The 27727-nt window shown below is 50.2% G+C and overlaps 1 protein-coding gene across 1 annotated transcript; it reads right to left on the bottom strand.

The window, feature by feature from the left end:
* Positions 1 to 587: 587 nt before the first annotated feature.
* On the bottom strand, positions 588 to 27727 carry BPIFB4 (BPI fold containing family B member 4). Its single transcript, XM_059134332.1, has 16 exons — positions 27634 to 27727; positions 26560 to 26694; positions 25197 to 25716; positions 24167 to 24271; positions 23287 to 23430; positions 20549 to 20612; positions 20039 to 20099; positions 18847 to 18938; positions 17031 to 17234; positions 15509 to 15562; positions 12586 to 12756; positions 10331 to 10398; positions 7868 to 7910; positions 6085 to 6148; positions 4079 to 4155; positions 588 to 940 (listed from the first exon to the last, which is right to left on the bottom strand). The coding sequence occupies exons 1-16, from the start codon at positions 27725 to 27727 to the stop codon at positions 917 to 919; spliced, it is 1920 nt and encodes a 639-aa protein (XP_058990315.1). The 3' UTR covers positions 588 to 916.

Here is a 27727-nt window from a genome sequence, read left to right on the forward strand (position 1 = left end):
GAGTGCAGGGCTCAGCAGACAGAAAGCCCTCGATGAATATGTGCTCTCAGAAAGATGGGACAGAAGGGTAGTTTTTGTTTGTCCCTTTCACGGCTCCCCTGGAACCTGGGATACACCCATCCACCCCTTCTGGACCTGGGCAAGTCGTGTTGGGAACCCAGAAGAGGTGGGGATGGGGAGAGGGCGGCTAGAAGCTGAGAAAAGAGAGGAGACCCTTGTCGTCATGGCACCCAGGAGCCGGGCTATAAGGAAATCCCTCTGATAGTGTGAAGCCTGATGGCTCTGACCTTGTTGCTTCCGAGTCTGGATCCCCTTCACGGGATGAGGAGTGGTGGGGGAAACTGAGGCAAGAGGAATCAGCCAAATGGAGCCCAGAACCAAGGCAGTGAGAACTGAGTAAAATCCCCTCCTGTCCGTCTGTAGGGTCCTCAGTGGTGTCTGACGTACTTCGTTCATGAGCTGAACCATCCTCCATCAGCTCGTAGGTGACAGAGGCAACGGCCAGGTGCCCCTGGCGCAGCCACGGAGGGAAGAACCACCCAGACCTTGAGGGAGGGTCCTTCGTGGAGACTCACCCCAACTGCAGGGAAACTGGAATCTTTTATTGAAAGTTTAAAGTGCGCAGTGTGGAGTCTGGCATGGGGTTTGAGAGGCCTCAGTCCCCTGGGTGACCTGCTTCCCTCTTCGGGGATGGACCGTAGGACTGATCGTGGATGGGACTTTTGCCAAACGAGTCTCTGACTGGTTCCTTTCTCGGGGTGTGGGGGGAGGCAGGTGGGAAGAGGTATGGGAAGCTGGGGGGGAACCTGTGGTAGGGGGCTGAAGGGACTCGGGGCTGGAGACCGTGTTAGCAGAGCCCTTCCAGGGCAAGCTCTGGCTTCTTCTGGGGCTGCAGCAGCATCCCTGCCCCTGTCTTTCAGGCACTCAGCACCAGAATGTCCTTGGAGGTCAAACAGAGAACCCAGTTAGTGGAGGTGATGGCTTCTGCTTACAGCCGCAGCAGTCATCTGCCTGTGGACCAGGCAAGGCACATTTCCAAGAAGGAGCAAGTGCGAACAGTGGGGGTTTACTGGGATTAAAGGGGCCCGAGGAGCACCCTGGCCATGTCATTAGTCTGCCCTGTGCAGGGGACCTTGGGCAAGATACTTCCCTTCCTGCCCCTCATCTCCTACTTCCCTCAAATAGGGGAAGCAAGCTTGAGCCTCTGTCCACATTCTTCCAAAATCCAGTTTTCCTAACTCAAAATATATACAACAAAGTAAATAATAAATTTAACCCATAGAACAAAGAACGTACTCATAATTTTGTACTGATATAAATAACTGCGTAAATAAATTAATGGAGGAGAAGGGACGGCTCTTCCTTGCAGCAAAATTTCAACTAATAAATGCAGAAGGAATGATCAAAATGGAAAGTCTCCATGAGAGAAACACCACAGCCATAGCTCCTGCAGACAAGGGTCATTAAGAAATGCCAAAATGAGTGGGAGAAGGTGTGATGAGAACTAGGATATGTGGGTGGTTGTCTCCAAGTATCTCCTCGTGAGATATTTATTAGTTACAATGGGAAAAATAGTAAGTTAACCAACAGTGAGGAAACTGGCAGGGACCACCTTAACCGCATGATCAAAGTCAGTATCCCCAGGAACAAGACATTGACACTGCAAGCCCCCCAGACAGTGCACCGAGAAGGGCACAGCATCACGCCAGTGGCCTTCTTCTTGCCAAAAATACGTAACCTCAATCTTATTGTGAGAAAACATCGGTCAAATCCAAGTTGGAGGACATCTCACACAATGGGCCAGACTCATCAGAAATGTCCAAGGCATGAAACACAAGGAGAATTTAGGAACTGTCCCATGTTAGAGGGCAGTGTCCCAGATTTGGATTGACAATCAAGTGCCAAGTGGGATCCTGGATCCTGAACCAGACCAAGGACGGTGGTGGGAAAACCATTGAGGAAGGTCTGTAGGTGAGTTCACAGTTTTCTATCAACGTGAACTTCCTGGTTTTGATCACTATATTGTGGTTATAGATGTTGTTAGCATTAGGGAAAACTGAGTGAAAAGTATTCTCAAACTCTATGTGGTATTTTTGCAACTCTTCTGCAAGTCTAAAATTGTTTTAAAATGAGAAGTTCAAGGTCTAGATCCATACAATTACAGCAGTAATAACGAGAGAAGAGGAGGAGTGGGGGAGGGAGAAGAAGGAGGAGAAGGCGCCTGGGTACCTCAGTTGGTTGAGCACCTGACTTGGTTTCAGCTCAGGTCATGATCTCGGGGTCATGAGATGAGCCCTGTGTCAGGCTCCATGCTCAGCGAGGAGTCTGCTTGGGACTCTCTCTCCCTCCCCTATACCCACATACTCTCTCTAAAATAAAGAAATAAATCTTTAAAAAGAAGAAGAAGGAGGAAAAGAAGAAAGTAGCTATCAATTACAAAGGTTGTACAAGACCAAGTCTGGGCTGGGTCTTTTTTTTTTTAAGTTTATTTAAGTAATCTCTATACCTAGTGTGGGGCTCGAACTCATGACCCCGAGATCAAAAGTCATATGCTCCACCCACTGAGCCAGCCAGGTAGCCCAAAGCTGGGTCTCTCTTTATTTATTTATTTATTTTTAAAGATTTTATTTATTTATTTGACAGACAGAGATCACAAGTAGGCAGAGAGGCAGGCAGAGAGAGAGAGGGGGAAGCAGGCTCCCCACTGAGCAGACAGCCCAATTCAGGGCTCAATCCCAGGACCCTGGGATCATGACCTGAGCCGAAGGCAGAGGCTTTAACCCACTGAGCCACCCAGGTGCCCCTGGGTCTCTCTTTATATCAGTGGTCCTACACCTTTCAGACCCAACAACCCTGTTTACATTTTATCACAGGTATTTGTGCTTTATTATTATTCTTTATTATTCTGAAATGAAATTCATAATCTATATAACCTACTTATATCCCTTGCAAGACTATAAAGAAGAAATAAAAGGTAATAAATGAGATATGCAATAATATGTACTTGATGTGAAATACTCAAGCCTGATTATTTAGGAAAGAAAAAAATCAGCCCCACAAATTAAAAAAAGGCCTTTTGGCTGGAGGGAGGCTGACAATACAACCCCAGTCGAGAACCACCAGCTGGAGTTGTGTCCCAATTCCAGCACAAAATCCACTTCTCACTAGCTGGGTGACCTTGGGCAAGTGGCCTACCCTTTCTGATATACTGACTATAAGGCATTTTACACATAGAATCTCACTGTATCCTAAAAGCAGCCCTATGGAGGTACTATGATTAACCCCTTTTACAGAGGGGGAAAACTGAGCCCCAGAGACACTAAGTGACTTGCCCAGGGTCACCCAGCTGGATCAGGATTGGAACCCAGGCCCTACTGAGCAAAGTCATGCTTAAAAATAAAACTCCAGAAAACATGGAATGAACACCAGCAAAATGCTCTAAGTAGTCATTTCTAGGTTGCAAATGTATCTAAGAGGATAAATATGTTTGTTTAATCTTTTCCGTATTTTCCAAGTTTCAGATAATGAGCATATGTGGTTTTTGTCGTGTCAAAAGATGACCTCCTACAACTGAATTTCAAAGCACCTACCATGATTATAATTAGCAATAATTTCAGGAATATCTGTCCAAAAGCCCATCTTCCCACTCGCTGGGCAAGCTGTGCATGGGTCAGGACTGTCCGTTTTAGTCACTGCTGTATTCCCACCCCCTTGCACATTGTCTGGCACTCAGTAGATGCTCAATAAAAATTTTTCCAGTGAACCATATTGCACTTCTACTGTGGGTAAGCCCCTTCCTGCTCTGAGCCTCAGTATTCCCATCTGCAAGATGGGGCAATGACATCTCTCCTGGGGATGAAATGAGATGGTGGATGGGGAGGACTTCATTGAGGGGTTCTTCACCTTTGTTTCTTATTCCCTTAGACCCATCCTTTGAAGGAAGAGGCCTCCGTTGCCCCACCTTTCCCCTCCCTTCTCTTCTTCCTCCCAACTCCTGGTCAGAGGAGCAGAGGGGAAGAGGGCAGAGGGCAGAACAGAGTTCTCTGGAGCAGAGGGCAGAACAGAGTTCTCTCCTTACCTCCAAGACGTCGATGTCTGCATTGCTGAAGTCGATGTTGAGGATTTTGGGGAGAGGGACGCCAGAGCCCAGCACAGCTGTGAAAAGAAACACCACCACCCAAATGGTCAGGCATAGTCAGTGTGGCTAAGAAGCATTAGCCTTATAGGAGGGCACCAGGATTTTCAAGGAGACGAGCCGTTTCTTTTCCATCTCTAGGCCTTTGTCTTCGCAGGTGTTCCTGCCCAGAGCACACGCCCTCATCCTTGCCTGCCTGCCGAGTTCTGAGCCTCCCCCCAGACTCTGCTTGGACGTCAGCTCTTCTGTGAGGTTTCCCCATCCCAGGCCAAGCAACCTTTGGCTCCTGCCGCTCCCCTGAACCACCCCCCACTATTACAGAATCACAGGATATGAATTCTCTCTTTCCCCATCTGTCACCTCTACCCAGACTATGAGTTTTTTGCAGGCCAGGACTGTGTCCCTGGCATCACCCAGTTCTAGGCTGGGCACAGAGGAGAGGACAGATGTTTGCTGAATGGAGGCAAGGAAGGATATACACAGAGTCCTGACATGTGACCGTCCTGGGACATACTGTTTGCTTTTAGATTCATGCTGATTCCTGTTCTGGGAAGGAAGAAAAGGAAGGGTGTGGTGGGGGGGAGGGGACTAGATGAAGTGAAGTTCAACAGATTTCTGCCTGCAGCAGGACTTTTCAGAGAGCTAAGAACATGGCGAACCTACCCCAGGGCAGTGTACTCAGAATTTCCCAAACTTGCTTGGCCATGGAACCCTCTTCTTAAGAGCACCTCTTAGGACTAATTTTTAATGGAACCCACTTTGAGAATCATGGTCCTGATCCAGTCTCTCACTTTTGAGACTGGTAAATTGCATGACAGTGAAATCGAGAGATTTGCTGCCAAGTTCACACCACCTCTTGGTGACCAAGCCTGGGTTAGAGTCTTCACTTCTTGCCTCAAGGGTCAGTCCAGCCTATCCTCGCTCCTGGCATCCCTGGCCTTGGAGACCAGGGCCTTCCTGGAATTGACATTCAGCCTCCTCTGGTGAGTTTCCAGGATAAAGGCCTCCCCAGATGAAGCCCCGCAGAGCAGCTCTTCTCCATCCTCCACAAGGGGGAAGAGGGGAGAAGGGAGTTGGGGCCAGGTTGGCGGAGGCCTTAGGGGTGTGGTTTCTCAGCTCTCCCAGCCTCCAGTGGCCCCACAGCTCCAGTAACTTCCTGGTAATATCCCCAAGGCACCACAGAGTGGAGGAATCATGCTCCTTCCTTCTGTTCTATGAAGCAGAAAACCCTGTCACTGATCACCTGGCTGCCGAGGGCCCAGATTCTGGGTCCGGTAAGAACAATTTCAGCTTTATCTGTATTGACTGAACTCTTTACATTAATAACATTTTCACATAGTCCCTATAGAAGTAAAATTAAATACACAATTAAAAATCAACCAGGGCCATCATGCTGTGAATATACCTACCAATACTAAATTTGCACCTAACAAGGCTTAAGCAGGTAAATTTCATGTGATGTGTATTTTACCCCAACTAAAAATGAACACACAACAAAGAATCAGGAAATATCTTGGACTTTTTTTAAATGGAGAAAAAAGAATTTAAAAGTAACTCTAACCAGATACTGAGATGAATTGCCTCTGGGAGGTGAGGTGTTACTTTCTAAACTGTTCCGGACTTTGGAAAACGTACGCACATATCATTTTCATAGGTAATCAGAATTTTACATCGATAATGAGAAAAACAAAACAATCAGCCAAATAAGGAAGGAGGAGGAGGAGCAGGAGAAGAAGGAGAAAGAGAACAGAGCAGAAGCAGCAAATAAAGAAGCTGCTGGTCCCCTGGGGCAACATTTGCATTCAGAGGGTTAAATACTTAAGCTTAGGATGCTGTTCTCAGAAAGACAGTTGAGGCAGAACGGCTATGTGTCAAATATTTCCAGCAAACCAGCAGCTTGTGGGCCCCCGAGCCACACCCCCCTACAGAGGCATGGCCATAGCTCTCACCGTTCATGGCGGGCAGAAACGCCAGGTCAAAGATCTTCTCCACCAGCACCTCCAGGAGGCCAACCTGCAGGGAACAAGGAAAACTCAACCCTTGCAGCAGTTCACTTGGATCCCCAAGGGCTCCTTGAGGCCCCGCCCTGAGGCCCAAGCAGGAGGCGCAGGGTTGCTCTGGGAGAATCTGGGAGCTGCCATGACTCCAGAACCACCGAGTTGGACAGCCACAAGGCACATCAGTCAGCCTGCTGTCTGTGCGGTTAGGAGAGGCCCAGAGCAGGGCCAGTGCTGGTCCAAGGCTCGTGGTGAGGCAGGGACTGGGGGAGGCCCAAGGCCTGTAGTCTATGGTGATGTCACGCAGGGCCCCAGGGGCTGTGTCACCAACACTCCAGGTTCCCATCGAGCTCAGCCTCTGTGGGCCTCTGGGAAGCCTTTCTGACCTCTCAGACCTTCAGCTTCCTCAGCTGTAAAATGGGCCAACAAGCCCCACTTTAAGGAGGCAGCCAGGATTATAGGCAGATCAGCTGAAATGCTCTGTCCTGAGACTTTTCATGTGTGTGCGTGTGCATCTCAATGTCTCTAAGCCTCGGTTTCCACAGCTGAAAACGGGTGTGAGGAGCCCTTCCTCTGTAGGCTGTAAAAGCCAAATGTAAACTCCTCTATGTAAAGTATGAGCCTTGGCGAGAACCACATGGTAGGACCATGGTAAGCGCACGGGATTCTTATCCCAGTGCCGTGACCTTGGACACGCCACCCAACTTCTCTCTGCATTCGGCTGCCTTATGTGGAAAATGGGATAATAACTGTACCCAAATCGGAAGTTTGTCATGAGGATTAAATAAGAGAAGTTTGTTTGAACAAAGAAAAAAAATTAAGGAAAACAAAAGCTTAATTGGGTGCCCCATGCCCGCGTCTGTTGTCCCCGAACTATTCTCTAATTTCACACTGTGGGAGCTGTTTCTTCTGCCTGGAGTCTGGAGATTCCAGTTCTGGTCCCCACTGTGTCCCAACCAGCTGCCAGGCATGTTGCTGCCTAGGCCCAGGCCCCAGTTCCCCCACTTATAAAATGATGCTGGTGACACCCAACTCCACGGGTTGGAGCAGCTGGGGTTGCAAACAGGAAGAAGGCAATGCAACGGGTACTTGAGTTTTCTCTGCACAGGTGGAAATCTCACCCCAGCTCATTCTGATAAGCAGGCACATGCTTAGTCGTCAATTTGTAAAAGAAAAGGGAGGCATGTCTGGAGACTTTGGTGGTGTGTGGGGGGAACCCAAGAATCAACAAAGAAATGAGGAAACAGGACCAGATCCTGGAATCTGGGCGTCTCAGATTAGAAAGGCAGCGCTCCGGAGCTCGGAGGTAAAATGATGGCTAGAAATAAACCCAGACCTGTTTGCTGAGGCTCAGAGTGGACTGGGGTGGCTGGAGATTACATGGGAATCAGTGGCAAAGCCAACCCCTGCTTCCAGAAAGGCAGGGGTCTCACAGGACAAGGCAGTCCCGTAGGACACCACTTCCCCAGCCCGAAGTGGAGGGATCGGGGCCAAGTGGCCTCCACGGAAGTGGTGGGTTACAATGGGACAGCCTCACTGGCAGAGCTGGAGCTGTGAGTTCATACTCTGCACCTCCCCGGTTTTGTGGGCCTCCATTTCCCCACCTGTAAATGAGGCCTGCCAGAGATGATGCCAATGCTTTCACATTCTCCACCTCCCTGGGCCCCGGCCAGCCACACGGGGTGGGGGACCATTCCCAGAAGACCTTGACCTGGGGCCTGAGCTTAGTACTTACATCAAAGTTGCCTACGTTTGAGGTTCTGAGGTTGAGGTGAGTCCTGCCAAGAAAGCACACAGCCCGTTAGAAGGAGCAATTGCCTGAGAGTCGTAAGAGGCTGTATTTCAATAAACTCTAAGAAGCCCCCCCCACCAGCATCCTCACAAAGGCATCCCGGGATCCCCGGGAGACATAAATAAGAACAGTGTTGAGGTCCAGGGAGTGAGCACCAACTGTATGCCAGACATGGTGCCTGGGCTTTTCTACCATACACAGTAGCCCCCTTCCCCGAGGTCTTGTTGTCCACGGGCTCAGTGGCCTGTGCTCAGCTGTGGCCTGGAGGAGATGATCCCCCTTCTGACTTATTATCGGAAGGTCCTACGTCATTCACCTGCCTTCATCTCATCGCGTGGGCATTTTATCATCTCACATCATCCCAAGAAGAAGGGTGAGTATAGGGTCCCCTGGGTGGCTCAGTCAGTTAAGTGTCTGACTCTTGATTGTGGCTCAGATCGGGCCCCATGCTGGGCGCCGCACTGAGCCTGGAGCCTGCTTGTCCCTCTCCCTCTGCTCCTCCCCCAGTTTGTGCTGTCTCTTTCTCAAACAAATAAATAAATAAAATCTTAAAAAAAGAAGGGTGAGTATAGTACAGTATTTTGAAAGAGAGGCCATTTACATAACTTTTACTACAGTATATTATTATAATTGTTTTATTTATGGGTTATTGCTGTTACCCTCCTGCTGTGCCTAATTTATAAATTGTTATCACAAGTATGTGTGCCTAGCACTCACGTGTAGCTGGGATGTGGTACTCCCTGTGCTTTTAGGCAGCCACTGGGGGTCTTGGAGCTTATCTCCCATGGATCAGAAGGGACGGCTATACGTCCGGCTCAAATCATAGCTGTGACTCCTACTGGCTGTGTGTTCCTGTCCTGTGACACCTATCGGCTGTGTGTCCCCCTCTGCCAAGAGAGGGGCTGCCAGGACTGAATGAACAATCCAAGTAGAGCCCGTGCCTGGTACACGGTGCAGGCCGTGCACCCAGGAGTGATTGTCCGCACCTGGCTTGATCCTTTCTGCCAGCCCCTGGGGGAGGAACCTGAGGCTCCAGGGGACCCTGCCGTGTCTACAGAGCTCGGGAGGCAAAGCGCAAAGATGAGGACTCATGCCCCGAGATGTGTTCTTGGCCGCTGCACCATTCTGAGGAGGGGGCCCGAGGCCGGGGTTCGAGGTCTCTCTCTGCACCATAAGGGTCTCTGTCTCGCTGCACTTGAATCTCACCTGCAAAGTGACAGCCCCACCTGAGGGAGGCCAGACCAGACTTGCCTGGGCCAGAGTCACTGGAGCCCTTGCACATTTTCAGCACAGAAACCAGGGCCGACTTCCACTCCTGCTCCTCCTTCCCCCTTGGTCACTCCATCCACAGGACCTGAACTTTTCCCTGACCTTCCAAGTTTGCCTGCCCTGCTCTCACTGCCTGAGGCCCCCCGCTGGCCCCTTCTCCCCATCCAGGCCTCAGGTCAGCATCACCTCCTTAGAGACACTTGGATGCTTCTGGATTCGTGTCATATTCCGAGAAATTCCCACTAATGGGCTTGATAAGTATTTGTTGTAAGGAGAACAACTTATAATGAACTAGGCACGTGTACACACACACTCCTACTGACTGGAGACAATTGTACACACACTCTCATCTATCTTGAAGTAGGAATCGTAATAGTACTTACTGCAGTAGGCTGAGGTCAGGGATGAAATGAATTGGGACCCACTTAGGGCTTAACTCAATGCCTGGCCCAGAGAGAGCATCCAACAGGTAGCAGCTGTTCTCATGAGTGCTACGAGGTAGGGACTATTATCCCCATTTTCAGGTGAGCAAACTGAATTCCAGAGAGGGAGAGTCACTTGGCCCATGTCACACAGCCAGTCAGTGGTCACATTAGGATTGGAACTCATACTGCTTGGCTCCAAAGTGCGTGCTTATAACAGAGCAGGGCGGCTCAAGACAGACCTGGGCTGGCCCAGAGCCCTTCTCTGTACCCACGGTGAGGCCCCGAGTCAGTAAACTGTCCTCTCTAAGCCTAGTTGTCTGTCTTCTCTTTAAAATGGGAGAATAGGAGCCTCGACTCTACAAGGCCATTGCAAGGCTAAACAAGGTCATGCATATTAATACCTCGTGCAAAGCCTGGAACATCATCCTCACGCCCATCACTGTTATTATTATTGACATTGTAGTTGTTGTTGGCCATGGGTCCTCTCTATGAAGCTCACGGCATCACCTGCCCTGCCCAGCTCGCACCAGTGGCCTTGGCAGTCATAGCCCAGTTTCACCCCTGCAGCCTCTGGGATGGAACCAGCCCTGACAGCCATGCGAGGGGACCTCCAGTGTCCTCCCAGGGGTCCCTTCAGGAGCTGGCTCTAGGCAGGGCAGCACCAAAGAGGCCTTTCTGAGCAGCAGGAGCCCGAGTCCACAAACCCTCTTACTTGTCCAGCTTGGCGTCAATCATGAGTTTATCTCCCTCCACGGAAAACATGGCCAAGAGTTCTGTGTCCTGGAAGAAAGGGGGTGACAATGAGGCGCTGCTGACAGCGGGGGCTGTGTGTGTGGGGTGACCACTAGGTGCTGCATTACACAGGGTGTCTCTCCCCAAGGTCTTGGTCAAACCTCCCTTTACTAGCAAAGACCCCAGTTACGCTCCCTATAGGATGGATATCCCCACTCTGGAGGGAAGGGGTTGGGAATAATAAATTGTCTACGTTCACCAACAAGTGTGTTGCTTTCAAGTAAGTCAGCAGGGCCGAGTGAACATTGGGCAGAAAGACCAGACTCGCAGGGAGCAGCGATCCCTTGGCTGGTGGGGATGTCTGAGCTGTCTCAGGGTTGGGGGACTGTAGCCTATGAACCCTGCTCCAGATGAGCCACTGTAGGGGATTGGGCATCATTAATGTCAAGCACAAGGGCCCCACCCCCATTCCCAGCAGAGGGCATGAAAGGTCCAGACTCAACCCCTCTCTGGCAGAGTCTGGGTCATAGGAATGTTCCTCTTTACTTCCCTGCTTCCCCCACCAAATAATAAAATAAAATAAATTGGTCTTGTGGGAAAAAGGAAGCTCTAACACACCCCGGTAACATTATTGCTAGCAACGATAGTAACAAAAATTAGGATGATGGAGGACTGGATGCTCTGGGTGTGTATGGCAGGGACCCGCATGGGCGTGCAAAATCATCCCATCCATACATGAACTGAGGCCTGAAGAATTTGACCACGTGAAAAAGAAGGTGTGAGGGTGATCCGGGCACTGGGAAAAGTATGTGCAAAGGCCCCGGGGCAAGAAAGAGGTTGGCATTAGAGGGAAGAGAGAAGGCTAGAGAGCAAGGAGGTAAGAGGACTGCAGGAGACTGGAGTGAGAAGGGGCCAGACCAGGCAGGGCTAGCAGGCTGGAAAGAAGTCATGGCTGCATCCCGGGGCTACTGGGGAGTCATGGCAGGGCTCTGAACTGGATCATATGACATTTGGGATTTGGAAATATTTCCACACAGCAGGGACTAAGCAACAAGGGGCAGCCATCTCCACTCCCTGGGTGAGAACCAGCCCTTTTAATCTGGCATCTATTGATGCCCAGAAATGACCCTCGGCACGCCCTGGCTTGGCATACTCTTGCTGAAAATGCCCATTTCCTGGATTAGAGGTGGCCCATTCGGTCTTGAGCCCTGGTAGATGAGCCTGAGAAGACACAGCAAATGGGACAGAAGCCTAAGTGTCTGAATCTTAAGCTTTAGCCATCAAGGGGGAAGTGGTACTTAACACAGCACATTGCTTCAACAAATATTTACTGAGCACCTTCTATGTGCGGGACCCTGTGCGAGGCTCTGAGGATCCTGTAGTGAAGAAGACAATGCACATCTCTGCCCAGCAGTAAATTAACAAACACATTATATGGTGTCAGGTTAAGTCCATGAACCACATAAAACAAGGAAGACAGAGAGAGAGAGGGAAGCCAGGGGTGGGGACATTTTAGACAATGGGGAAGACCTTGTCTTGGGAAGACCTCTCTGGGAAGGTGACAAGTGAGTCATGCAAACACCTGGGGCAAGAGCATTGCAAGCAGCAGATAAAACAGCATTTGCAAGACCCTGGGGTAGAACTCCACCTGGCATGTTGGTGAAAGAGGGAAAGAGGGAGGAGCTGAAGGGTAACCAGGGGATGATCTAGAAGAACTCTGTGGGTCATTGTTAGGGGATGGGCTTTTGTTTCAGGATTGAAAGGAAAAGTTTTGCCAAAAGGAGCCACATGGTTTTAAGAGGATTCCCCTCTATGAGATAACTGGAAATTACTGTATTTGTATGTGGGTCCCAGGGACATGAGAACCAGCACCATCTGCCTTGGTTCCTCTTTCTTCATCATCTAGTAGAAAGCGTAACCCAGAGTAGGTGCTCAACACAAATTGCTGAATGCATGAATTGCCACCTGGGAAGGAACACTTACAGTTTTCCAGGTACCACTCTGAGCATCTTACTAATACCTGCTGCCACCCCCACAAAGTAGAGGAGAAAATGAAGCTCCGATAGAAGGAGTGATCCAACTAAGGTTATAGCTGCAAGTACTAAAGACTGGATTTGAATCAGCTCATCTGGCCCCATGTGGGGCTTGTAGTCATTGTAGTTGGTCCGTGGGTATTTGAAGGGGTCTAGGGACTTCAGAAGACCATGGCGTCCCCACCGTATCACCGATACTTACCACATCGATGAGGCAGATAGTGGTCTCGACATCATTGGGCTGGGAGACCATGACCTCAGAGGTGGCGAACACCTTCACCAGTGCCTCGTCCTTCTGCAATGTCACTGAAGGTGGGTTTGGCACCTGGATCCTGATGGTGAGTGGGAAGGACTCAGGGTACTGCTGGAACACCTGGGGGTGGACACCAGGCCAGAGTCAGTGGAGCCCTAGAGAGTTGTGGTTCCAGTGGACCATCAACCAACCTCTAAACATATGGCCCAGGGTCTCAGACTGGGCATCTTCCAATCCAACAGGATTGCTCAAGCCCTACAAACCACATGCCGGGGCTCTGACCTGCTGCTGGGTTTGGGGAGGGGGCTGCTCTTTCTGTGCTTTTTGCATAGGGTTAATGGGAGAATTAAAAAGTGTGTGTGTGTGGGGGGGGGGTGACAGCAAGTCTTTGAGCTCAATGCCTAATGCCTGGAAATGCTCAGAACCTGCTGTTGAGCAAGCTGGGTTCACTAGGACATTCACCATTGAATCGAGTCATCGTAACAACTCCATGGGGTATTTTTTTCTCCATGTTATAGATTTAAAAAATGAAACAAAACTGAGGCTCAAGCAAATGGTCTAAGGTCAGCAGGAGATCTGAGGCTCCAGCCCAGGTCTATGCCTCTCAGAAGTCCAGGGTCTCCCTCCCCTCTTGCTCTTCTGGATGCCCCACCTGGAATGGGAAAGCCACAGTTCAGGGTGCCTCGAAGGGAAGTCCCAGAGCAGGACACAGACTATCTGGATTGGCTGGGGTCTCTAGAGACCCATGGTGGTAGGAATCGGAGCCTGTTTGCTGCAAATGGATTCCCTAAATGCTAATTAGCTAAAAGGAGAATTCATCAAGCAATCCATTCCCATATTTGCTAAATAAATGTTTCATCAAAAAAATTATTTGAAGGGGGCTGAGTGTGGCTCAGTGGGTTGGGGCCTCTGCCATTGGCTCGGGTTGTGGTCTCGGGGGTCCTGGGATCAAGCCCCACATTGGGCTCTCTGCTCAGCGGGGAGCCTGCTTCCCCCTCTCTCTCTGCCTGCCTCTCTGCCTACTTGTGATCTCTGTCTGTCAAATAAATAAGATCTCAAAAAATTTTATTTGAAAGAACACTCTTCTTTCTTCTTCTTTTTTTAAGCTTTTATTTATTTATTTAACAGAGAGAGACAGTGAGAGAGGGAACACAAGCAGTGGGAGAGGGAAAAGCAGGTTCCCCACTGAGGAGGGAGCCAGACATGGGACTCGATCCCAGGACTCCAGGATCATGACCTGAGCTGAAGGCAGATGCCTAACTGACTGAGCCACCCAGGTGCCTTAAAGGGAAATTCTTTTGAACAAACTGGGTCTATTGGCAAATCTAGTAAATTCAGCCAAATGACCACTTAGTGAACTCACCCTTCGGCAAACTGCTTTCAACAAATCAGGGACTTGGTGGACTGTTTTTTCCTAAAGGGATTTTCAGGATAGCTGGAGGGGCCTACCCCAACATACACAGTCTCTAACAACTAGCAATACCTTCCTTCGCAGGGACGTGGAGAGTCCCCCTCAAACTCTCCCCACAGCAGCAGGAGATCCAGGATGCTCCTCCCAGCTCTGATGAAGCCTCTCGTGGTGACTCCACCCCGACCTGGGTCTCCAGGATACACTCCTCTGTGTCCAGCCTGAATCCTCCCCCTGCTGCAGACCCAGCCCTGCTACTGCTGCATTGTGTGGCTCCTCTGAGCCTCTTTTCCCGGTCCGTAAAATGGATTGCTCCTCTCTTCTGGCCCCATTAATGCGGGGGAGAGGGGTGATTAAAACCAAATAAAAGAGCGTCTTCTTAATTTTTTTTCACAAGCTGTAAGGTACAGTTAACGTAAGAAGGGACCCAGTAAATCAAAGGTCGGGTTGACTGACGGCTCTCCCTGCCTCTCAGAGCTGCCGCTATTTACGATGTTAGATAATGGTGCTTTGCCATTCAGCTTCCAACCACACGAGGGCGATAGTGACCATTTGTTGAGTTGGGTCTCCCTTCCTGCCTCGGAATTACAACCGGAAACAGAACTGGTAGAACAGGGAAGTGTCTAAAATGGTTGTAGGTTACAGCAATGACACTTACTACGTAAGAAGCTCTTTGCAGCAGGGGCAAAGTAACAGGCTTGGGACCCACACTGGGACAAGAACTGGGATCAGAAAGGCCTTTGTTCCCACTGTACCTAGCTACTAATCTGATAAGAGCTCACTTACCCCCACCCCTTTTAAAGAAGATTTTGTTACTATAAAGAAGAACAATAACAGTGAACATTTATCAAATGCGTACTGGGCCTATGTTCAGATCCCAGGTTCACAGCCACACAACAAAGTGGGTGTTGCTATCCCTATTTTCCAGATGAGAAAACCGAGGCCCAGTGAGAAGTCACTTGCCTATGGTAGTGTGGTTGAGACACACTGATCTAGAATTCAAAATCATGTTTCTCTGTTCCACATATCTGACTCTTCCCATCTAAGCCATCCTCTACCTGCATGTGCTCTGTGTCAGCATCTTTATATGAATTATCACCTTCATGCCCTTACTCTCCTAGATGAAGCTGTAGAGTGGGAGTTAGCACCCTTTTTTGACAAATGAGGAAGCTAAGGCTCAGAGATGTTAAGACTCTTACCTGAAGACACACAGCAACAAAGTAGCCAGGGCAAGATTAGAGCTAGGCAGGTCAGTCTATTGAAGAGCTCAGGGTCTTTCCACCTCAACCCTCCAGGCTGCCCCTGCCCATAAAAATTTGGATACCACACCGTCATCACTATACCCCTAAGGAGGGTGTCAGATCTCCCCACCCTGGTGGTGAGTGTCTCCCTTCTGATCCAGTTCCTGGGACAGTTAGAAGGAGGGTAGGGCTGAAGACCAGGGGACACATCTGCCTTACCTACCTTGGGAATCAGAGCTCCCAGTGTGGACGTGGTGAGAGGAGGAAGCTCTTCAAACTGCAGGACAAGAGAAAGGGTCATGTGAGTCTCTGAGGTTATGGGGACAGACGAAGTTGCTAACACTGATTAAACTTCCACACACCCTCAGACAACCGGTGGGGGGCACATTCTTCTCCTCAAAGAGCCCTTCGGGGGCCCTGCCTGCCCAACAGCAACCACCATACTGATCATGGTAGCTGTTTTTGTGGTTAAGTGGACAGGGCCAGCCACATAAGCTCACCGCAGACCTGACTCTTTCTCCTCTAAGTGTAATTCTTGATTAAAACAATTCAGCATCAGTGAGTCCATGTGCATAACCCAGTGTCCAGTAAAGGCATAATTCTGCCATATCTCTGAACAACCCGTACTATTATTTACTTAATGTATTCTTCCAACTGACTTGCTTTTAAAGACCTCAAACACTGGAAAGCCAGTACCATTTGACAGAAAGACATGGCAACTGGAAAAATAAATGCAATAAAAACAAAATAATGCCATTACATTCTGCTTGGATATCATTGTCTGTGGAGGGCTACAGGTGTGAGTTCTGTTCTCTCTGAGTTAAAAAGAAGACACTTAAAAGTTCAAGAGAGGGTTAACTACATACTAGCACTAAGTGGAGACTTTCCTTTTGATGGAACGAAGATGGACACTAATCATATGGTGGTTTTTTTTTTTTGAGAACGTCTTATTCTTAGTAGATAGACACAAGTTATGGAGTGAAATGTTTTCAAAAACTTAAATTGTTCAAAAATAACTAGCTAGCTAACTAGATGATAGGTTAGATAGGTGGATGAATGGAAGGATGGGTGGGTGAGAAGATGGAGAGATGGAAGAATGGATGGGGGGATGGGTAGGTGGACAGATGACTAGAATGATAGATATATAGATAAGTCGGTGGGTAGATGGGTGAATAAGCAGATGGATGGATGGATTGGTAGACATGAAACAAATATGGCAAAATATTAACTGGTGAATCTAGGTGAAGGATGCTTGGGCATTAATTGTGTTATTTTGTAACTTTTCTGAAGGTTTGAAATTTTCACGAGAAAAGGTTTGGAAAGAAAATTATTCTGGATCATACCTTATTCTTATGTATCACTTAGTTTTTTATTATCAATGTTTACCAAGTGAAAGGGCTCTAAGCATTTATATTGCGACACCTATATGGGAATATATTATAAGCCTTTTAAGAAGGATTGCATAAAATTAAGTAGAACTGACTAGGAGCAACTTTCTCATCATATGACTTGATGTTAATTCATTCCATGACTGTGAATTGCCTAAAATCATCCCAGGCACCATGCTTTGGTAAACACTAATGTAATCAGTACATGTCTGTGAGTGGGAAATGAGTGGGGGTTGGACTATCTACTACAGTTCTTGCTTTAAAGCAATTTCCCCGAGGTTGTGGGGACTAGACAGGATCAGAGGGGAGCTCTTTGCTGCCCAGCCCAGGCCACCTCTCCATGGGGCCGAGACTCACCATGCCATTGGTGATGTCGATATCCAGTGCTCCCTGCTTCTGCAGGAGCGCCAACACTGAGCCCAGGAAGTTGGCAGAAATGGCCAATTGTGAGTTGGTGTTTTCACCCATGGGGGGCAAGTCTGGCATCCTTTGTCTGGGAGACACGGCTGGCCGCCCCAGTGGATAGTCAACGAGCTCTCCTCCAGCCTCCCCAACCAGAGTCTGGGGAAGCAGAGAGAAAAGGGTCACAGGGAGGGGTAAGGGGAGATGAGTGGAGGAGGAGGCTGAGATTGGGGTGAAGTCTTGAATCTGCCGCCAAGCCACCTTCCTTGATTAGACCCACTGGGTCTGGGTTACCTTTTCTTTCATGGCCCCAGCTCTTCTTCATTTGTGATGGAATGGAACTTCTTAAGAGTTCTCACTTTATGACCACTTCTAGCCCTCTTTTGCTTTCAGGACACGTATGACATAGATTCTTCCCCTTTCAGTCTTGCCAAAACGAGTTAGCATGTTATGGATCTGCCAAATGCTGTGGCGTATCTACTCTCTAGAGACCAGACATGTCTCCATGGTTTACAAATGTGCATGGTCTGCCTTTGGGGACTTCTCCACCTCCTGGAGAGTCACTCTGTCCCTACTGCCCCAGCCAGGCCCTGCCACCCACCATCTCATGACTCCCACCACATCACCTTCCCCCACACTGTTCCAAACCTCCCCTGCACTCTTCTCTTATAATGGCCAACTTATTTGGCAGGTCTTAGTTTAAGTGTCACTTCCTCCAAGAAGCACTCCATGACCTCCCTGGTTACATCGTTTCTCTTTGCTTTAGGCTCTGATATTGTGGAACCCTCATTCACAGTACTCATGAGCCTTAGTTGTGTATTCTTCTGAGTGACTCTTGGATGGCCTATCCCCTCCAATGGACTATAAGCTCCATGAGGACAGAGAACTCACCTTGTTCAACCATGCACCTCCATCCCTGGCCCAGAGTCTGGCAAACAGCAGGTAACCAACAAATACCTCCTGAATGGCTATTGTTTATGAATAGACGAGGTGTGCCTGTGTATGTGTGCATAAGCAGGCTGTGTCTGGGGCTGCGTGGGTGTTCACCTGTAGCTCTGTTTCTAATGGAGCAAAGTGGGGGGATGCACCCATGTTAGAACAGCCCAGGAGAAGCACGCATGCGTGTACCCCATGCAGTCAGGGTCCAGATGCCGCTGTGGGCTAGAACCAGCTCATGCTGGCTCATAGCACTCTTGTGATATTCTGTACTTGTCTTCCCAGCTCTTTAGTGATATCAAGTTGGTAGCTTGAAATGGGCCACAGAGGCAGTATTTAGACATGGAAATCCGCAAATACTACAAATCAGGACTTTTTTTTTTTTTTTTTTTTAACATCATAAAGAGCTGGCTGTTAGCGCTCATCAACCCCCTATGGCCAGATTCATTCCTCCAGCAGACCCAAGCTTGTAGCAGCAGAAGGTGGACTGCCTGGGTTTGGATCCAAGGCTCACATTTACTCGCTGTGTGACCGTGGGCAAGTGGCTTGATATCTGTGCCTCAGTTTCCTCACTAAGGGTTCATCTTATTATGTCATATGGTTGTGAAGATAGCCTGTGTTCATCGACATAGGACACTTGGAATATGCCTGAAAAGTAGTAAGCCCTTGGTAAGTGTTGGTTGTGATTATGTTTCTGATGTGGCTCCTAGAAGGTCCTCAAGTCATCAGAAGAGGGTCCTGTTCAAACGTTGTTTCCCAGACATTGAGTAGAAGCCCATGGGTCTGGCAATCACCCCCTGCCCGCCTCCCCCGGCCCCCAAGCCCCGGCACTCACATTGAGGTCCAGCTCCAGGAATTCCCCAGTCACAAGCGGAAGGCTGGAGAAGGTATACTGGACACTTCCCAATATCCCCAGAGGAACCAGAGCTGCCGGCAAAGGTAGGGGTCACGGGAAGTCCCCTTGACCCTCCAAGATGCCTTCCCTCCTTGTTCCCCAAAGCAGGCAAAGCGTCAAGGCTCCAGATCCAGACAGCATGAAAAGACCAAGAGCTCTGGTTTCAAATTCCAGCTCTGCCTCTTCCTTGCTGTGTGACCTCTGGCAAGACACTGCACCTCTCGGAACTTGTTTCCTCCTCTGTAAAATGGGCTTAACAGAACCCCTTGGACTATACTGTAGGGTCCATGAGATTCTGGATATTGATAAACTTTGTAAACTGTGAAGTACTGTGACCAGGGAGGAAGTTTTAAGGTTCCACAATGTGGTGCTGAGTTGAAGCTGGGATGTCCCTGACTGCTTGTATCCAACAGCCCCATCATCTGGGCTCTTCCTCTCTTGTTCCTGGCCACAAAGGAAGAGAATTTTATCTTTCTGGGTAAGTCATCCTCAAACTGCCTGGGGTCCCTAGAGATGTGACAGCCACCCCAGAGGGGTGCGCTTTATGGCCGTTAGGACCTATAGGCCCTCATAAGTCAGGAGCCGCTGTGATGTTGTGGTCTATATGAAAGGAGATCCCTGGAACAAGCTGTGCATGAACTGCACAACTATATGGGGCAGGTTTGCCTTCAGGAATGTTCACTAAGAAATCTTGGAACATGGGGTGGTGTTGGAGCCTGGTTCTGAGGACCCGGACAGTCGCCACCATGTCTCCTGCTCTTCATTCTCTAGTCCCTCCCCAGGCTGAAGCCAGCCCCCCATTGTAGAGATGAGGAAACTGGAAAGTCTTTCCAAGCCCACACCGTTTTCAGGGCAGAGCCAGGACTCAAACCCAGCACTGCCCCCACCCCCCCCACCCCATCACAGTCTAGAGCCTGAGACTCCAGGCCAGGTGGGAAGCTCCTCCCTCCAGGGGAATGCCTGGCCAGGTAACCTCTCTCTAGTGGCACCAGCCACACCACACTATGAGGGCCTCAGCAGGTGTGTCCCCACCACACTGGACCCTCCTCCTAGACACACTATGTCCCCGTGGCTGGGCCCAGATCAGGGCTGGCAGATGTTGGCTGAATGAAGCAAAGCAGGAAGGACTTACAGTCCACGAGACCCAGCTGGTCGTTGACAAGACCCAGAACCACGTCCACGATGGGGCAGAGCTGTAGGGGGAGATGGTATGAGGCTCCAGGGCTGGGTAGGGGAAGGGTGCCCGGATACTGACAATAGCCAGCATTTCCTGCCTGCTCGCTCTGTGCCTGGCACGGTCCACCCCACAGCCCTATGGGGAAGGCTCTCTCATAATCCCCATTTTATAGCTAGGAAAACCAAGACTCAGAGAGGGGATAGGATCATCATGCAGCTTGGAAGCACCCGAGCTGGGATTCAAACCAGAACAGGTGACCATTATGCTCCACTTCCTTATGCTTTCACTAATCTGTCTGTCCATGGTCCTCCAGGTCCTCCCCATACCCCAAGAATATACCCCAGCCCTCTGGCTCCCACCATCCCTTTGGGTCACCTATATGCCCACAGGGATGGAGCCGGCCTGTGGTCCCTCAGTCTGGGGAAAGTCTGTGCTCCAGCCTCCCGATCCAGGGTGGGTTCTTACCAGGTCAGGGAGGACGTTGGCCAGGACTCTGTTCACTAAGTTGTCCACGAGGTTGGGGAGAAGCCTGAGGAGAGAGGAGTGGAGGGAAGGAGGGAGCTCACCATGCTTGCCCACACTCAGGCTCCCTAGCCAGGCCCTGACCACCAAGAACTGGAAAATTGTTCAGGAAGTTAGAAGGACAGTGGCTGGGCCTGACTGGACAGGCGATCCTGGCAATCACTTGGCTTTTCATTCAATTCATTCACTTGTCTGCCTGTCTGCCCATCTGTTTGTTCATCCATCCATCCATCTATCCATACATCCAACCAACAAACAAATGCTCCTTGAACTCTGCAACTGGCCAGGCCCCCTTCATGAGTGCAAAAGTCATTCCTTCCTGCTCATCTGGCCCTCTAGTGAGCTGCTTGGTGCAGCTTTGTGCAGTCTTCCCAAAGCCAAATGAACATATCACTTGATCCAAGCACCTAGCACAGTTTCTGGGGCATAGTAGATGCTCAGTTAATGTTTGTGGAAGGCAGGTAAAACATGATCTTGTGGTCCACAAGCAGAAATGAGTTGTTGATGTTGAAATGCCTGGGACATATGATCGGTCCTACAAAGAAACAGGTCCAGAGAAGGGGTCCAGAGTGAGTTCTAAGTCCATCACCAACTGTAAACTAACTGTTCTAACCAGTTAGTCAAGTGTGTGTGTGGGGGGTGGGGGGAAATCACAGTGTTGATGCAAGGACAAAACACACAGATGGACAGATAGACAGACGACTTGTAAAACAAGCATGTTCTGAGGCTTTGCAGTGTGATGGGAAGGTGAGTGGAAACATGGCTTTCTTACCACAAAGAGTAACAAACAGTTCATCCCCTTAAAAATCTAGCCATCTCTGCCCCCAGCAACCACTACCTGCCTGTGCCTGCTCACATCGTAGCTGACCATCCAGCACTTGCCGGTTGGACAGAGCCAAGAACTTCTTGAGATCGTGTCCTAATTAGAATGTTTCAAGATGCATTTTGGCCTCCTTTTTAAGGGGATGAGTACCTCAGGGGGCTTTGTCTTGGTTTCAGTTCTCCTTGGAGGATAAAACCCTTGAGAATTCACCTGCCTGTTTACCCACGCATGGGTGCATGTGTGTGCCCGCATGTGTGGGCGAGGGAGCCTCGGGATTTCATCTGTGTACACTCAGGGCACAGACTGTTTTCTTTTTCTGGGAAATTATCTGGCAGACACATCGGCCTGTGTTTAAAATGTGTGTAAATGGTTATTCATTGTAACCTGTTTGTCAAAGCAGAAGTTCAGACAAATTATCATGTCCTCACACCAGGCGACTAGACAAACACATGGTGGTTCGTCCAGACAATGGAATACTACACGGCCGTTAAAACAAGGATGAAACTCTCAATGTTCAAACACAGAAAAATCTCCGAACAGAGTAAAAGAAAAAGACGAAGTGCAAAATGGGGTGTGTAAGGTGTACTTATGTGTGTTCAAAGGAGGGTTGGGAATGAGAATTTAAGTTCATGTTTGCTTCATTGATAGAAAGGAATTGGAAGGAGAATCAGGAGAGAAGCACAGTGAGCTTGCTGGGGAGGGGCAGATGGGAGTCCAGGTGGGAAACGAGCTCTTCAGTCTGTGCATTTTTAGTTATGTATATACATATATATTTTTAAAGATTAATTTATCTATTGGAGAGAGAGAGAGCAGGAGAGGGGCAAAGGAAGAGAGAGAGAATCTCAAGCAGACTCCTTGCTTGGAGAGCCCAGTGCGGGGCTTTATCTCATGACCCTGCGATCATGACCTGAGCCAAAACCAGGAGTCAGACACTCAGCCAACTGAGCCACTCAGGCATCCCTATTTTTTTTTTTTTAATATTTTGAGCCATGTGTTACCAAACATATTTCCTAGTGAAAATGTGAATGTAAAAATCTGTGAGGTTTCTAGGTGTTTCTCTCTGCCTCCTCTCCTCACCAAAATATCAGGGGCCAGTTTTCTATGTCCTTAACTACCCTAGAGCAGACACAAAGACTCAGAAGAGCTCATGTGAATCAGAAATTCTTGAGTCCAAATGGCACAATGAGTTTTTCTACTCCCAAAATCTAGGTAGGATGAGCACAGGAGTGATAGGGAGAAAAGATTGATAACACAGGAGGGGAAGGAGTAGGGGGTGGAGATCTCAAAGAGAGAAGCCAAAGAAGCATCTCCCATGATGAGGACCAGGCAGTGAAAAGAAAGGACTCAGCTCTGAGCTGCCCTGATGTGCCCTCATTCAAGACCATCACTTGGGGGCAGCATAGCCCTCAATACACTGACACTTGAAACCTCTCCAAACAGAGTATGGGGACTTGGCCATTTTGTGGGGAGAGCATAACAGAAAAAACTCAACCCCTAACCAACACTGCCTTGGACAGAACCAGCTGGGAAATTTCCCCATGAGTAGGAGCTCCAAGGGACACAAAACTCCCACTAGACATATATTCAGAAAACCCTGAAAATGTACCAGATTCTGTACTAAGTGTTTTGAACTCATTATCTCAATTTCAAAGGGAAAAAAATCACCTCCTTCCCATAGACAAAGAAACTGGAGCACAGAGAGGGCAACAGAGTTGCTCAAAGTCACACAGCAAGGAATAGTGTAGCTGAAGTTTGAACTCCAGGCTGCTTCTAGAGCCTTTACCCGGAGCCATATGGTTTGTCAAAGACGGACCACTCCACCATCTCCCAAGGCACTCCACTGCCCACTGGTACTCACCCCCGAAGCAGCTTGACTTTGATACCCCCCAACAGGGTGTCACATCGCTCAATAACCAGCCTAGGGTAGCCCGTGCGGTCCATGGTCAGCCGGACCTTGGCAGTGATGTTCACTTCCACAGCGATGTCCAGGAAGCCAATGAGACTAGAGGAGATCATGGGGCCGGTGAGATAGTGAGTCAACCTCGACTGCCAGGCAGCTCAGCTTCATTCAGTTCTACATAGAACCTTTCACCTTGGCCTTGAGCCTTGCTCTCCCCGCCTCTTGCTTTTGGGCATCTATTAAGCCCCTTACTCATCTCTAGGGGTCCAAGCCAGAAGGCTTCCCTGCTCCCTCTACATCTCTGAACAAATCTATCTCCCCCTTAGTCCATGAGATCGGTCAATAAATGAGCTCTATACATAAAATCTGGTTTCCAAGGTGACTACCCATTGACCTAGCAATACAGACATGACCTCATCCCACAGGGAGAATTCAGCGCAGAATTCCACTGTCTGAGGTCCTTGGATAAGCACCTACTTTGTGGCAGGCCCTCTGCATGGAGGCTTTTGCTTGCCTTCCTTCACCTGTGGCCACAGCCACCTGGAAAGGAGATGTCATTATGCCCATTGCAGGCGAAGACACAAAGGCTCAGTGACATGACGGGGCTGACCCGAGGTCACACAGCTTTAAAGAGAGTCAGGATTCAAACTCAGGATGTCACACCTTCCTTCACTGCTGACAGGGACCACAGGATGACCTCAGCTCAAAAGTATAAGTCATGCACTGGTAATGCATTAGGTCTTAGAGGCTGAGGGCCAGAGAAGGGAAATGAGCTGCCCAAGATCACCCAGCCAGGACACAGGGTGACAGGGACCCCTCTGGGGCTGAGGGCACACACCTTTTGCCGTTGATGGCCACACGGGTGTACAGGCTCAGGTAGACACCCACACCAGGCAGGAGCCGCACGGACACCCGGGGGAGGGTCAACTCCACGATGCGCAGCCTGCATAGGACAGGGTGGTAAGATGGGGGTCATCCCCTCCCCGCCTGCCACCCTCCACTAGGAGTCTCACGCCACCCCCTTCTCTGTGCTGCATTCATCCCTCCTGCCTCTAAAGAGACTTGAAGAAATGAAAGGGGAAGAATGCATGGCCCATCGCCCTACTGCTTGGAGACGCACTGTTTACATTTCCTTTGGATTTTTTTTTTTTTTTTTCTTAATGATGCCATTCCCTCTGCTTGTCCCTGCCCCTTCTTTGCCTGGTTCCTTCTTACATATTCTCAGATTACAGTGTAAGACCCTCTCCCTCCAGGAAGCCTTCCCTGACCTCCCCCATTATACACATCTTCATTTCCCCATAAACTGCTTACCAGTGTTATAATTTTATGATTATTTTCAGGGGGTTTTATGAAAGCCCATATGCCCCATCAGCCTGTAAGCTCCATGAGGACAAGAGACACGTTTTTTGCTGACCATGTGACTGTGTGCTCAGTGCCAATACAGCGGCCTGCACATAGGAGGAGCACTAAGTATTTGATGAATTAGATAGTGAATGTGAGGAGGAGACTGGGCACAGTTGAAATTACTATATGTGTGTAATTTTAAATCCTTGGGTGCTTTCCACTTGAACTGTGACTAGGACCAGTCTCCAGATGAGGAAATCAAGACTCAGAGTGATGTAAAGTGTGGCCCAGAGTCACACACATATACAAAAATGTGAGTTGAGACTCAAATTCAAGACTGCTTAAGGACAAGACCCCAAGCCATACAACTGGGGACTCCCAAGACCTCCAGTCCTGAGGCCAAGCCTCGAAGTGCATGGGGTTCTGTAGACTGTCGCCCCTCCAACTCCAGGCCCTTGGGGGTCATCACCCAATTTGTAGGTTCATCATCTGACTTTGATAGGAAAAGTCCAGCCCCTCCTTACCCAGTGATGCCCTGTACAGTGCTGATGATGCCGCCCTCGCCGAGCACGCCCAGGACTCCGCCTCCTCCGAGAAGCCCGCCATCACCAAGGAGACCACCTCCACCGAGCAGGCCACCTTGGCCCGCCAGGATGCCTTCACTTGCCAGCATGCCTCCAGTGCCCAGCAAACCACCTGGGCCCAGCGCCCCGGTGGCTACACCGGCTGGGATCTCTCCAGGCCGCAGCTCTCTCCGGTGAAGCCTGCCCACGGCTGGTGCACCTTCGGCTGACCTGTACCGCCCATGGCCCCTGTTGTAGCCATATGCATTCTCGGCATGGCGGTAGTTGCCGCTTCGGAGGTCCCTGATGGTTCCATCTGAATAAAAGATCTCACCGTATCTGTATTTGCCCCCTAGCTGAGCAGTGTTGTCATTGGTCTCGATGTGACCATACTTGTAATTACCGCCAAGCTGGTTGCCATTTGTATATTTTGGGGGGTGCTCTCGGACATGGAAATCGTTGTAGGGAACGCCACCAACACCTCGGGAGAATTCAACGCGTCTGTAGTCATTGTAATGGTGTCGGCCACCACCCAAAAGACCACCACCACTGCCACCCAAGAGACCACCACCACTGCTGCCACCACCACCCAATAAACCTCCCCCGCCTCCACCCAACAGGCTGTCTTCACCCCCTCCACCCCTACCACCAAGCAGGCCCCCCAGAAGACCACCACCCTTACCACCACCACCACCAGCCAGCAGCGACCCACCCTTGTGTCCTCCGCCACCCAATAGCTCCTCATCCCTGCTGCCTCCGCCACCCAGCAGCCCCCCACCGCTACCTCCCAGGAGCCCCCGACCACCGCTGCCTCCGCCACCCAGCAGCCCCCCACCGCTACCTCCCAGGAGTCCCCGGCCACCGCTGCCTCCGCCACCCAGCAGCCCCCCACCGCTACCTCCCAGGAGCCCCCGACCACCGCTGCCTCCGCCACCCAGCAGCCCCCCACCGCTACCTCCCAGGAGTCCCCCACTACTGCTGCCTCCACCACCTAGCAGCCCCCCACCGCTACCACCCAGAAGCCCCCCACTACTGCTGCCTCCGCCACCCCACAAATCCTCATCCCTGCTGCCTCCACCACCCAGCAGCCCCCCACCACTACCACCCAGAAGCCCCCCACCACTACCACCCAGAAGCCCCCCACCGCTGCTGCCTCCACCACCTAATAAGCCTCCCCCAACTCCACCCAGCAGGTCACCACCACCCCCTCCACCCCCACCACCAAGCAGGCCCCCCAGAAGACCACCGCCCCCACCACCTCCACCTCCACTTCCACCAAGCAGACCCCCCAGGAGCGGTCCGCCACCATCACCACCGGCTTTACCCATGGGCACCTCTCTCAGGGCTGAGCGGAGAGCATCACTCTGCTGTAGGGTGCCCGAAATGGCTGCCGGGAAGCAAAGGTACCAGTCAGGGCTTTCTCCCACAGCTCCTGGGTGCCGCCCCTGGAACTGCTCACCTCATTGGGCCCTACTTTTCCTTGTGGCAAAACGTCAGGGTTAAATGGGAAAAGCCTCCAGACCAATCCAGCTCTGACGTCCCGCATTCTCACTAGCTGCTGACCTTGACCTGCTCTCACTTGAACTAGATTCACACCATTCACCAAACCTGGAAAGATTTTCTTCTCCATCCCCTGCTCCGAGTGCTCCAGACTTTAGAGCTTATAAACCTGCTCAGACGGGAATCAGGGCAGGGAGTGTCTTTGTTTGCCAGATGACAAAAATGAGGTCCCAAGAATTAAAGGCAGGACTGATAACAGCTCCTGCATTTGAGGGCCTCCTATGCACCAGGAACCGTGTTAAGTTTTCAAAAGGCTTTCTCATTCGTCCTCGTATCTGTCCTCTGTGATTCGGACAAATTCAGATAGATTTTGAAGATAAGGAAACTGAGGCTCGGAGAATGCAAGTAGTGGACTTAAGGCCACATTGTCCGTATTTGAGCCCCAGGAAGGCCGATTCCAGGACTCCAGGCTCTTAGTTAGCGGCGTCTGCTGCCTCAGCTCTAAAGTCCTCAACACGCTATCATGCACACAGTGAGTGCTAAGGAAATGGTACCCAAAAGCAAAAAGCAAAAAGAGGCTCAGTGGGTTAAGCCTCTGCCTTCGGCTCAGGTCATGATCCCAGGGTCCTGGGATCGAGCCCCGCAACAGGCTCTCTGCTCGGCAGGAAGGCTGCTTCCTCCTCTCTCTCTGCCTGCTTCTCTGCCTACTTGTGATCTCTCTCTGTCAAATAAATAAATAAAATCTTAAAAAAAAAAAAGGCAAAAGGTGCAATAATTCGCTCATCCACCTGACACAGAACCTGCCAATGATGAAGGGTGTCCCCGGGGCACCTCAGAGGCGGCTGTACAGCCCCACCCACCCCGTGTCATCCCTCACCCCCTGCAGTCCTGGACTCACCGTTGCTCAGCACATCTTTGGTGACCCTGAGGACAGTGTTTGTGCCACAGACAGCTGCCACGGACAGAGCAGCCACGTACCAGGCCGTCCACAT

Source organism: Mustela lutreola, chromosome 9 (assembly GCF_030435805.1).
Source record: "Mustela lutreola isolate mMusLut2 chromosome 9, mMusLut2.pri, whole genome shotgun sequence".
Taxonomy (NCBI): Eukaryota; Metazoa; Chordata; class Mammalia; order Carnivora; family Mustelidae; genus Mustela; species Mustela lutreola.